This window comes from Callithrix jacchus, chromosome 17, assembly GCF_049354715.1.
Source record: "Callithrix jacchus isolate 240 chromosome 17, calJac240_pri, whole genome shotgun sequence".
Lineage (NCBI taxonomy): Eukaryota > Metazoa > Chordata > Mammalia > Primates > Cebidae > Callithrix > Callithrix jacchus.
Window position 1 is genome coordinate 76,909,983 of NC_133518.1, and position 13,264 is coordinate 76,923,246.

Genomic DNA, 13,264 nt, shown 5'->3' on the forward strand with positions numbered 1-13,264 from the left:
AAAGGGAAGGGGGCAGGACATCCGCCCGGTCTCAGCCACCTCCGGAAGTGACGTCTGAGTGTCAACATGCAAGATGGCGGCCCATCACCGGCAGAACACGGCAGGGCGGAGGAAAGTGCAGGTATGGAAGCCTGGTTCCTCGGCCTTCCGGACGAGGCAGGCAGCTCCGGGCCCACTCGACCTAGCAGGTGCCCGGGGCCGCGGCTGGCTGGGGTAGCGGCATGGGGCGAACGGGGCGGGGCGCGGCCGGCCGCGAGGGGTGGGGCCGCGGCGCTAACGGCTCGAGGAAGGGGCGGGGGTCGGCCTACTTGGCCTGGGGGCCCAGGCCCGGGACCCTCGCGGGTGGCAATCTGAGCCCTATATTGCTGGTCGCCGCTCTTCTGTGGGAATAGACTTGCGGAGTCGGGATAGGCTCGTTCCCCGCCCACCTGCCTCCCCCTTCCCCTGCGTTTCTCCGAAGCGCTCTGCCCGCGCTGCGTCCTACCGGAGGCCTCCAGGGGTTTCCCGGGGGGTGGGCGTTGGAGGAGTGAGTGGCCTGTGCGGGGGCGTGGCGAGGTGGCGGAGCGCCAACGGCCCTGCGGGGTTTCTGCAGTGGATTCCGCACCTGGGAGCCCCCAGCCCTCGCTTATGTTGGGCTTGTCCCCTGGGTAGGTGGGAATGACAGAATGTGCATGGGGAAATTATAATTTTAATTGTTTTGGAATTTGGAATTTAAGTTCGGCTTCATTTCTTCATCTTCAGTGTGCATCGCTGAATCTTTATTGTTTGTATAATTTATTGTACATGTGGTAAAGAGTTGTCTAATCCTACCGTGTGTGCCTTGTGCCTTATGCCTTTGTGAATTCACTTTTGTTTGGTGGTACGCTGAAGAGTTATTGCCACTTAGTGTTTTCAGTGATGCAGGGAATAGAAGCCCTATTACAGGTGTTTTCCTGCAGGTGTATTGTACGTAGTAGTGGCAGTTTGGCACTTAGATTGCCCCCTCCTCCCCCGTGTAGGAATAAGTAACACCTAGGCTTTTTTTTTTTTTTTTTTAATAAAACAGCATTATTTGGAGTTCTGCAGATTGAAATCAAGTGTCAGTTGAAGGTAGTCAGATAAAGGGGTCCTTCAGTAAGATAATCCCAGCAGAAAGTGGGAGGCCATAAAGTCTTCTGAGTAGTTCACATCTTGGGTTTTATTCATCGCACTGATCAGTGCAGTCTCTTAAGCACTCACTAGATGTTTGTTGAATTGAGTGAAATTAATAAGAGTCTAAACTCACCCCTGTTAGGTGAGGTTTTCAGTGCATTAGTGATGGAATTTAAGTATCACCAGCATCCAGGGCAGGTAGTGAGAATGTCTCCTAGGGACTGAAATATAACTCAAAATTGTGATCTGATTGTATGATAGACTCTGTGGTGATATACTCCTTAGGGGAGTAAGGGTAGTTAATCAGGCCTGTCAGTTTATTGCTTTAAGACTTAAAAGTCCTATGACTGCAGTGTTCTCCCTGCTTCCTCTCTCCCAGGCCTGCCCACTCCCAAAATATGTGCAATAAAGTATATATATTTTAAAAAGACTTACAAGGCAATTGTACTAGTATGGACTGGGGTGAATGTAAATTAACTGCAGCAGGTTTGGAAAAACCGTGTTTCAATAGGCCGAATGTGAGCCAGTGCACACAGAATGAGGCAGGTGATAGATAAGTCTGCCTTTCAGTGGTCAGAGTACAAAATTAGAGTTTGGTGTTCTGCACTTAGAACCTTGCTCTTCATAGGTAGCAATCAGATTGGTGAACTGACTTGAAATTATTTCCTATGAAGAATTTTTGAAAGGGCTGTCTAAGATTAACCTGCTGAAGAGAAGATTCAGCAGGAGCGTTTGGAATTTGTCCCCAAGGTATAGAAGCAGCCTGAGAAGCCACAGGGATTGATTTCATTGGAAACATCATTGTCTGTGAGTGTTTTTTAAACCAGTGCGTGTTCATTGTAAACAGCCAACAAACAAAAGTATAAATTACTTTTATACTTGGAGTTGCCCTCCATGCTTCCAAGAAGGCTACTGTGGGCAATGTCGTGTTTGAATCTTAGACCAGAGTTAAACAGCCTGAGCATTCTTGACATTTTCGTCTGGATAGTTCTTCGTTGTGTCTGAGGGAGGGAGCTGTCCTGCAACTCACATTGTTTAGGATCATCCCTTGGTTCTACCAACTAGATGTAGTAGCATCTCCCCAGTTGTGACAACTAAAAATGTCTCCAGACAAATGTTCCCTCAAGGGCAAAACTGCATCTGGTTGAGAACCACTGTTCTGTACCTCTTCCTGTTTGTGTACCTGACTTAATGGGATTTTTTTTTTTTTTTTTTTTTTTTTTTTGCTATAAATGGAGCCATAGTATTCACTGTTTTGTGTCTTCCTTTGTCAAATTTATAAATAAACATCCCCTTTGGCCCAGAATTCCTTATCTAAAAATATATTCTACAAAATTGCATATGCATATATCTATCCCTGCTTATGCAAGGGTGTTGTGTGAAGCCATTATTGAATTGCTATAAAGAAATACCTCAGACTGGGTAATTTATAAAGAAAAGAGGCACAATTGGCTCACAGTTCTGCAGGCTTTACAATAAGTATGGTGCTGGATCTGCTCATCTTCCAGGGAGGCCTCAGAGAGAGTGAGTCTAAAAAGCAAGTCAGCATGGCCTGATCCCATTTCCACAAAGGGAAATGCATTTTAAACGTCTGAAAGGGTAATAGCAGTGATTATCCCTTTGGGAATAGATTGTATGATTATAGATAAGACAGGACATGGGATATCTTTTAGTGTGAAATATACACAGACCTTGGTATTTTTGAACTTTTTACCACATTATTTACTCTTACTCATTTTGGAAAAGGCATATATGGGTACTTGGAGTAAATATACTTTGTCATAACTGTGTCTCAGACCAAGAGACAGTATCCCCGAGTTCCTTGTCAAGTTGTAGACCAAGACAAACCCTTGAGACTTAAACTACTGCTAAATAATTAGTGGAGGCCGGGCGTGGTGGTTCATGCCTGTAATCCCAGAACTTTGGGAGGCTCAGGTGGGCAGATCACTTGAGGTCAGGAGTTTGAGACCAGCCTGGCCAACATGGTGAACTCCTGTCTCTACTAAGAATACAAAAATTAGCCAGCGTGGTGGCATGTGCCTATAATCCCAGCTACTCGGGGCTGAGGCAGGAGATTCGCTTGAACCCAGGAGGTGGAGTTTGCAATGGGCCGAGACCGTACCACTGCACTCCAACTTGGGCAAAAGAGTGAGATGCCATCTCAAAAACAAAATAATAAAATGATAATTACTTTTAAAAATCACTGGAGAGGGATCCAAACATACTGCATATTAATTATAGATACAATTTTAAATGAGTCCATGTCCTACCACCCTCAACTTCTAAGAAAACTGGAGATACGACGGAAGAGGGACGGATTTGTGACTGTCAGAAACATAGTCAAATATGTGAGTTCAGTTTTATGACGCAGCTTTTTCTCTGGTAACCAGGATATGAAAGCAAGCCTTTTCTCTCCTTGGCGGTCCCTTAGTGCTCCGGTTTTCCAGCAGCCTGATCTGTTGGTTGGCTCTCTGCCTCCATTTTCCCTCCTGTCATGGCCCCTTCCTTCACTTGAGTCACAGTGCTTGGGGAGAAGCTGGACTGGTTTAGTTACCCTGGTAGGCAGAGTGAGCTCTCCCCAAAAAGTTTATGCCCTAATCCCTTGCAAACATGTTATGTTACATGGTAATGTAACATGTTAATCCCTTGAAAACATGTTATGTTACGTGATAAATGGAATTTTGCAAATGTAATGAGGTTACAGACTTGAAAAATAAGGGGATTAGCCCAGTGGACCCATTCTAATCATATGTGTCCTTTAAAACAGAGGACTTGCTCTAGCTGGAGGCGGAAGTCAGAGAGATGTGGTGCGAGAGAGATTTGAGTTGTAAGAAGGACCCAACCTCTATTGCAGGACAGGGCCACTGGAAAGCATGAGAAGGAAAGCAGGCTGCCTCTAGGAGCAAAGATGGTCCCTTGGCTGACAGCCAGCAAGGAAACAAAATAGGGACCTTAGGGCCTGCAACTGCAAGGAACTGAATTTGACCAGCAACCTGAATGAGTTCGAAAGCAGACTCTTTCTAGAGCCTCAAGTAAGGAAAGAACACAGATTGCTGACTCTTGTCAGTTTTGGCCTTGTGAGAACTCATGCAGGGGACTCATTTAAGAGGTTTGGACTTCTGACTTTCGGAATTGAAATAATAAATGGAATTATTTAAAAGCCACTAAATTTATAGTAATTTGTTACGACAGCAATAGAAGACCAATGTGATTACTTTCAAATAATTGATGAACAAGGAACGATATGTTTTTCTCGTGATTGTATCTACCCTCTGGCACACTACCAATAACTCTAGGAATATTTCAGTTCCAAAGGCCAAGATGGATCGTATGAAGTACAGTGGATCATCTTCACTGTTTGTTTTGTTTTGTTTGTTTGCTTAGGGGTCTCAGATAATTGTTGGAGAAATTAAACAATGCTTACTGAGCCAGCTGCAAATGTTGCAGTGTAAGTTAACTAGATACTTGCTGCTGGGAATTACTCTATTATTGTTCTCCCTGTTAGAGTCCCTTTGACTGACTCTTTCAAAATGCATATTTTCTACTGAAGACTTTCCCATTCCCTTGCAAAGCTCATGTATTACCCTCCTCCCGTTTTTGAAAGTGAATCAAGGTATTTGGCTATGAATCCAGACCTTCTCTGCCTTAGCCTATACTCTTGACTCTATCGAAATGAAGTTCTCCCATGACTTTGTTCACTCAGTTACTGCTTCTCTCTCTAGTACCTTCTACTTTTATCTTTCCTTTACTCCCATCTCTTCTGCCTGAAAAAGCTTGCCTATACCTTGGGGGAAAAATGCTTCCCTTAATTTGCTGTCCCTTCTAGTTATGCTCTTTCCCCAACTAAATGAAAGCCCCAAGAGGACTTTCGTGCCCACTGCCATATCCTCAGCATTTAGAATAGTGCCTGGCAACAAGTGGGTGCCTAGTTAATATTCATTGAAAGAATTAAATCCCATTTTCCTCTATTTTTCTATGGCCAGCCATTTTAATTTTTTCCCTGTGCTTTAATGGATGCAGGTAACAAGTTTTTAATGTGACATGTCTTGAAACATATCAGTGTATATAATCTAATTCTTTAATGACCACATAGAATGGATGAACCACAGTTTGTGTAGCCATTTCTTTACTTTCCATTACACTGTAATTTGCTTTGAAAAAACCTCCAGAGTTATAGAATTTTAAAGGAAGTGTTACAAAAGTGAATGAAATGACAAAGATAGATAATGCAGAATGCATAAGAGATGCGCGATCAGTTTGGAGGTTCCAGTATCTGAGTCATTTCAGTTCAAGAAAGAGCAAAGAAAACAGAGATGACTAATAATGGACACAAGAAAACTTCCCGGAGCTTAAATGCCACAAATTTCTAGCTTGAAAGGGCTTTCTAGATGTGCAGCAAAATGATAGAAAAGCCAAATCAGGAAATGGCACAACACCAAGGAAAAAGATAATCTTAAAAGCTTGGGGAAGGAGGTTACAAGGGAGTGGAGGAGAGAATGCAAATAGGATCCCTTTAAAGCTGAATGAAAAAAAAAGAAAAAAATAAATAAATAAAGCTGAATGAAACCGAATGGCATTGAAATCAGTGGCAACACCGGATGCTAGAGGAACTCACAGCAGTGCTTTCAAGAGTTGAGAGAATTGCTAAATCAAGTGTCAATGTGGAGGAAAGCCCTTTTCAGGCATGCAGGGACCAAGTTGCCTCCCATGTGCCTTTTCTTATATTACTTTCTTAAGGTATTGGGGGTGTACTTCAGCAAAACTGTGCAGTGAATGAAGAAAGGAGGAGGCATTGGAAGTCAGGAAACGATAGCTGTAACGCAGAAGAGCAGTGAAGGACAGCACCGAAGGTGACAGCTGCGCCAGCAGACCTAGAGGGCAGTCAGCCTAGATCGTAGTGAGAAGAGGGAGGGTTTGGAAGGGGAAGCCTTCTGAGAAAATGAAGGGGTGCAGGTGAGTTCTGTGGCACAGCAATTAAAGAAAATTGAAGTTAAAGTGGAGAAAACCATTGAAGAATGAAAGATTAAAACTAAGGAAAACAAAAAGCTCTTTGAAGAAGGAAATGTATTCATAATATATTACTTAGTAGACAGCCTTACAGTCACAACAGTATAGCACTGATTATTCAATTAAAAATACGGAGATGTGTGTGTGTGTGTGTGTGTGTGTGTGTGTGTATGTATAAATCAGGAGTAGAAGGAAGAGATATCGAGGGTAGTTTCAGAGCCACATCCTAATTTACAGTAGCATGAGTAAATCGACAAGGTCTAAAATGAATGAGCCAAAAATTACAAGCAATATTTAGAGAAATGCCGTTAACTATCCAGTAGCAACAACTGAGTTGCAATTAGTTACCTTTAGGGATGAAGACTAGGTGTGGAGAGTCTTATCCAGACAATAGAGAGACTTTCTCATTACAGTCACTACTATTTGATTTTCTAAATACAGGCAAGAATTACTTTGATAACAAATGATCAAATTTTAAAAACTAAGTAATATACGTTCTTTGTAAAACATTCAGATCACATAAAAAAGAATGAATGGTGGAAAATCACCATAACCCCATCATTCAGAAATAACTGCTGGTTATTTGTTTTTAATTTTTTTATTTTGAGACATTGTCTTGCTTTATCACCAGGTTGGAGTGCAGTGGCGGGATCTCGGCTCACTGCAACCTCCGTCTCCTGGGTTCCAGCAATTCTGCCTCAACCTTCCCAGTAGCTGGGACTATGGCATGTGCCACCACACCCGGGACTGTACCCGGTCCCTGGTTATTTTTATATCAGTATATTCTTCAAAACTTGTGTATTTATTCTAAAATATGTAATATTTGGAAACATTTTTATAATAATGGCTATTGTACATTGCTCTGTTGGACCACACATATTTCACTAAAAATATATCATGACTTTCTTCCCATGTTAGTCAGTCTAGACCTCCATCCACTTTTTCTTATTGTTTGGAGACCGGGTCTCATGCTGTTACTCAGGCTGAAGTACAGTGTTGCCATCATAGCTCACTGCAGCTTCGAGCTCCTGGGCATTTAAGCAGTCCTTTCACCTCAGCCTCCTGAAGCACAGAGATTACAGGCGTGAGCCACCACACCTGGCCTACCTCAACATTTTAAGTGATTGAATAGTATTCTGTTTTACAGATGTGCATGCCAGAATTTATCCAGCTAGGATACTTCTAATTCTCTTGCATTTTTTTATTTTGCCTTTTAAAGCACACATTTTTGAAATACCATTGAAGAGGTTGGCCCAGACTGGTTTCCTTAGTAATTACTTTCCACCTAGAATGAGAATTCTGACATTCAGGTTATTCTTTCACTCTTGCCTTAACCGGTCAGATAATCTCCGAGAAGTCTGGATATCAAGATTTAGATATGCTGCATGGTCTCAGTTAAAGGACATGTGCGCTAGGTTAAGCAGCCCTGGAACCCCAGAGAGAAAGACTGAGAGAGACTGAAGCTGACCTTGAAGCTAGCTTGGTTCCTGTGGCTTTGGAAAGCCAATTCATGCAATGATATGTATGTCTTTTATATGTCAGACACTATACTGGGGGCACAGTGGTGGAAGGAACAAGGCCAGCAAGTCCCTTGCCTTCCTGGAGCTTCTATTCTAATGGAGAAGATACGCCAAAAAATATAAATATGGAATATGGTAAGAACTGTTAAATAAGTAGGGTAAGTGACAGGGTCATAGCACTGAGGAGAATGAGATCAGGAAAGGACTTCCCAAGGAGACCTTTCTCCTAAGATCTGAAGAATAAGGGTGAGCTAGACAAGATGAAAACTGGAGAAATAATATTCCTATGGAGATCTGAGGGGTGGTGAATATTCTTGAACCTGGCAACAGTAAATGAGAAGGCGCTGGAGTGGGAAAGAGCTTGATGTGTTTGAGGAGCAGAAAGGAGTTTGGAGTGACTGTCATAAAAGAAGCTAGGGGCAGTCAGTTTGAAGTGCGCATGAGCACATAGGGTTAGAACCAAGCATTTGAGGAGTTTGGACTTCACATTTTGTGAGAAAACATTGGAAGGTTTCAGCAGAGAAGTGTCATGATTTGATTTTTTAAATGCCTCTTATAAGTGACGACTGTATTTCCTGACCTTGGGCCCTGTTAAGATATCCTTATACCCTTATGTTGACGTCTCCTTTAAAAAACAAATAGGACCAGGTACAGTGGCTCACGCCTATAACCCCAGCACTTTGAGAGGCTGAGGTGGGCGAATCACGAGGTCAAGAGATCGAGACCATCCTGGCTAACATGGTAAAACCCTGTCTCTACTAAAAATACAAAAAATTAGTCAGGTGTGGTGGCACGTGCTTTGGTCCCAGCTAATCCAGAGGCTAAGACAGGAGAGTCGCTTGAACCCAGGAGGCAGAGGTTGCAGTGAGTCAAGATTGCGCCACTGCACTCCAGTCTGGCAACAGTGGGAAACTGTCTCAAAAAAATAAATAAATAAAAATTTCAAAATAAACAAAAAAGCCAAGCTGGTTTGAGTAGATCTCAGTTACAGTTGATTGTACCCAAAAGATTGGATTAAAACAACATCCTTGTAACTATTTGTGTCTGCAGCCCTGGCCCTTTGAAAGCATTAATTTCTGGAAATTGAATTGTAAAGAACATTTCAAAAAGTTTAAACCTTTTATCAGAAAGTATTCATTTATCCTTAGGGGAAACAAAAATGGCAGTTATTTTTAAAAAATTATTATATTATAGGTAAAGTCATCTCATATTAATTATGCCTTTGATTATACGATTTTTGGCTATTTCTTTTTTTAAAAATTCTTTTTTGTAACTTTGTCTTTCTGTTGGAAAATTTGACTTTTTCTTATAAGGGATCTTGTTAAGAGTAAACTTTCTTTCATATTTATTTCATTATTCTCTTCATCTTGCTCATGTTACTTTTTGATATTCAGAAGGTTTAAGAAAATAATAACATTGTGATAAAATTCACATACCATAAATTGCACCCTTTCAAAGTGTGCAATTCAGTGATTTTTTTGTACATTGAGAAAATTGTGCATTGGTCGCCTAACTCCAGAATATTTAATTACTCTATGTTCATTAGCAATCACTCCCCATTTTTCATTTTTTCCTCCTTCAATCCCCTGGCAATTACTAATCTACTTTCTATGTGGATTTGTCTGTTCTAGACATTATGTATAAATACAGTCATAAAATATGTGGCCTTTTGTAAAACATGTGGCTTCTTTCACTTGGCATATTTTCAAGGTTCATCCATGTTATAGCATGTGTCAGTACAGCACTTCACTTCTTTTATGGCTGAATAATATTCCATTGTATGGAGAGCGGGGTGTGTGTGTGTAATGTGTACACACCACATTTTGTTTGTTTATTTTGTCAGTGGATGGACATGTGAGTTGTTTCTACTTTTGTGCATTATTGTGAATGCCACAATGCTGTGGACATGCTAAGGTTTTGACGTGTATTTGGCCAGATCACCATTGCTCTTTTCCTTCGTAAAGATTACCATCTTCCTTGGCGTGTTGGAAGAGTTTGCTCTGCCAAGAAACTATGTAAATATTCACCTGTCTTTTAAAAATTATTTTTATGCCAGCCAGGTGCAGTGGCTTATGCCTGTAATCCCAGCACTTTGGGATGCTGAGGCGGGTGGATCACTTGAGGCCAGGAGTTCAAGACCAGCCTGGCAAACATGGTGAAACTGCCATTTCTACTAAAAATATAAAAATCAGCTGGCCATGGTGGCACACACCTGTAATCTCAGCTACTCGGGAGGCTGAGGCATGAGTATTGCTTGAACCCAGAAGGTAGAGGATGCAGTAAACCAAGATCCTGCCACCACACTCTGGCCTGGGTGACAGAGCGAGACTTTCTCAAAGAATAAAAACAAAAAGTATTTTTATGGTTATTAGATTTCAGTCTTTAATTCATATGAAAATTGATTTTGGTTTAACATGTGGAGAAAGGATATAATTGTTCCTAATAGAATCACTATAGGTGCTTTAGATAATTTATTAAATGTGTCCTCATTAATTTAAAACACTATATCAAAATAGAAAATTTATAATAGAAATTGTTTCCAAATTTTGTTTTATTCCATTGATCCTCTTATCTGTTCCTATTGTGGTAGGCCAGTGTAATTGTGGTAGCTTTATAGTACCTTTAAGACCTTTGAGGAATATCTTCCTAGTTACCTTCATTTTTTTAAATGTCTGGATATTCAAAAAAATGTGTACTATTTATTTTGTCAACTTTTAGAAAGAATTTCAATGGGATTCTCACCAAGGCTGGGTTAAATGTACAGACCTAGTAAAAATTGTCAACTTTGAATCTTCTTTGCTGCAATATGGCATGTCTCCTTTATTAAGATTTCCTGTTGTGTGTCTTTTCCTGTCGGTTACATATGTTCCTGTGAAATGTACTTCTAGCTATTCATTATTGTTGCTATCGTAATAGGTTCTTCTCTGTTTCCCCATCCCGTTATATTTTTAACTGGTTATTTCATTACAGTAGAAAGTTGTACTTCCGGCTGCCAGCCGGCTCATTGACTTTTTCTAGTTGTAGTTGTTTTCGGTTGATCCTCTGTTTTCGGAGGGAACAGACAGAGGTGACCACAGTAACAAAGTAGGGAAAATGCCTTGTAGAAAAAGTTTAGTGTGTAATAGGAGCTCAAAACCTCATTCTGCCTGGCAAGTCAAGGAAGGCCTTTTAAAGGTAGTGTTGTTTAAATGGAAACCTGAAGGCCGCAATAAGAGTTAGCCAGACACGTGGGAGGAAGGGTTTCCAGATAGAGGACCAGCATGTGTGATGGTCTGGAGGCACAGTGTGCATCAGAAACTAGAGCAGAGATGAGTGGCCAGAGAGACAGACAGGGCACTTGAGACCATGTTAAGGAGTTGACATCCAATCATGATTCCAGTAATCAGCAACTGGAGGTTTTTGGGCAGAACCGAGATACATTTAGAAAACTGGATGAAAGAGTGGGAAAGGAGTACAGTTACGAAGCGGTTACAGTGCTTTAGCAACTTGCTCATCTTCCATTAGGCTATCATTGATACCATCCTTCCCCTCAGCCCTTCAGTCTTTAGGAGTAAAATTTAAATTAAATTTTTATTGGATTGAAGAAGTTTATATTGGAAAACATGGGATTTTTCTGTTTCAGATTGGCCACTAGTAGACTACATGTTATTACTGCATGGCTTGTAACTTTATAAGAAGCATATGTTGACATATTTGTCAGGTTTCCTATGTTATTCGAGATGAAGTGGAGAAGTACAACCGAAATGGAGTCAATGCCCTGCAGCTGGATCCAGCACTAAATAGACTTTTCACAGCCGGTCGAGACTCTATTATAAGAATATGGAGTGTCAATCAGCACAAGGTAATGCAGGGATTAAAATCTGTACCCAGCAAATTTTGAACAAATGGCTTTTACTGTCTAATATGATATCTTTCACAGTTTCAGATCTAATCTCTCTGAATACTGAGTTGTTTGGCATACTCTATAAAGACATTGCAACCAGAATTCTGTAAGCCTCTGAGAAAAAACATCCCTAGGAAAGTTTCAGAAGTGTTTTAGCTAAAACAAGGACTCCATAAACTAGGTTTGACTTAAGAGTTCTCTGCCACAAAGGAACAAAGTGATTTGGCCAGTAAAGGTATTACTTTTAACAGTTAATTTTTCTGCTTTAAATATGTTCCCCAACAACCTCTTGGTAACCCTACTAAAAAAAGATTGAATGTCCTTTTACATTTATAATTAATCTTGAAAAACTATTTTATTTTCTTCATTTAAAAGTAATCAGGGCCCCACAAACCCCACTGGGCCTAATTAGATAATATAAGGTTACGCTGGGCAGTGGCTCATGCCTGTAATCCCAACACTTTGGGAGGCCAAGGTGAAAGGATTCCTTGAGTCCAGGAGTTTGAGACAGCCTGGGCAACGTGACAATATACTGTCTCTGTAAAAAAAAAAAATTAAACTAGCTGGGCATGGTGGCACACACCTGTAGTCCCAGCTACTTGGAAGGCTGAGGTGGGAGGATCACGGTGAGCCATGATCATACCACTGCATTCCAGCTTGGACAACAGAGTGGGGAGATCTTGTGTCTCAATCAATCAATCAGTCAGTCAGTCAATCAATCAAACATTGGTGTTACAAATATGAAGACAACATGCTCCCCTTCAAAAGTTTCACTTTCTTAAGCAGGGAACAGGATTTAAATGTATGTAAAGATAAATCCCCAGGCAAATGGGAAGGAGTCCTTTTAGTATTTTGTTGGAACACCTATTTTGTGAATGACATAGAAGAGTCAGGGAAGAAAAAAGAGCATTTATTGATCTTCTAATTATGTGCCAGACGCTTTTTGCATTTTCATATCCAACATGATTTTAATTTTCATTTTCACTCAAGGCATGTATCAGGATCCTTTTTCTTTTTTTTTTTTTTTTGAAATGGAGTCTCATTCTTTTGCCCAGACTGGAGTCCAGTGGCACAATCTCTGCTCACTGCAACCTCTGCCTACCAGGTTCAAGCAATTCTTTTGCCTCAGCCTCCCAAGTAGCTGGGACTACAGGGGCATGCCACCACGCCTGGCTAATTTTTGTAGTTTTAGTAGCGACTGGGTTTTACCATGTTGGTCAGGCTGGTCTCAAACTCCTGACCTCAGGTGATCTACATGCCTAAGCCTCCCCAAGTCCTGGGATTACAGGTGTGAGCCACCACGCCAGGCTGGATCCATTTTCATAGATGGGAAAATGGGCTGAAAGAAACCCATGGTTACATGGCTAGTAAGTGACAGAGAATTAGCACCCAACACAACTTGAAAACGCTAGTGCTAGACCTTGTATTTTTTAAAGTTTGTCTTTTTAGCAAGTTGTACAAGTCTGATGTTCAGTTCAGAAGAAGAACCACTACTTTATGTAGTTGCCTAGAACTTCAGTCTGGCAGGCTTTGAATTCTTTAGCCAGTGGAAGCCGTGGTGGCCAAATGTCAAAAGCATGAAAAGTAAGGAAACTATATTTGGCTTTGAAATACTTTTTGGTACTTATATGCAAATTGGAATGTCTCCTTTCTGGGAATTCACAGTATTTCAAACAAATTAAGGGAAACACCCACAAGAACTAACCTGGAAGAATCTGGAAAT

At 41.1% G+C, this 13,264-nt stretch overlaps 1 protein-coding gene across 8 annotated transcripts in view; it reads left to right on the forward strand.

The window, feature by feature from the left end:
• The first annotated feature begins 56 nt into the window (after positions 1-56).
• Positions 57-13,264, forward strand: part of WDR48 (WD repeat domain 48) — a 43,656-nt gene continuing 30,448 nt past the window's right edge. For 2 of the 8 annotated variants that reach the window (XM_035278100.3, XM_078354667.1), the window contains exons 1-3: positions 57-121; positions 11,281-11,499; positions 11,578-11,776. Coding sequence is in view for 2 of the 8 variants with exons in the window: in XM_008984047.5 (XP_008982295.1) it covers positions 74-121; positions 11,359-11,499 (189 nt within the window). In the remaining 6 variants the exon portion in view is untranslated. The remainder of the gene's footprint in view (positions 122-11,280; positions 11,500-11,577; positions 11,777-13,264) is intronic. The other 6 variants (XM_078354664.1, XM_078354666.1, XM_035278099.3 and 3 more) reach the window with 3 other exon arrangements.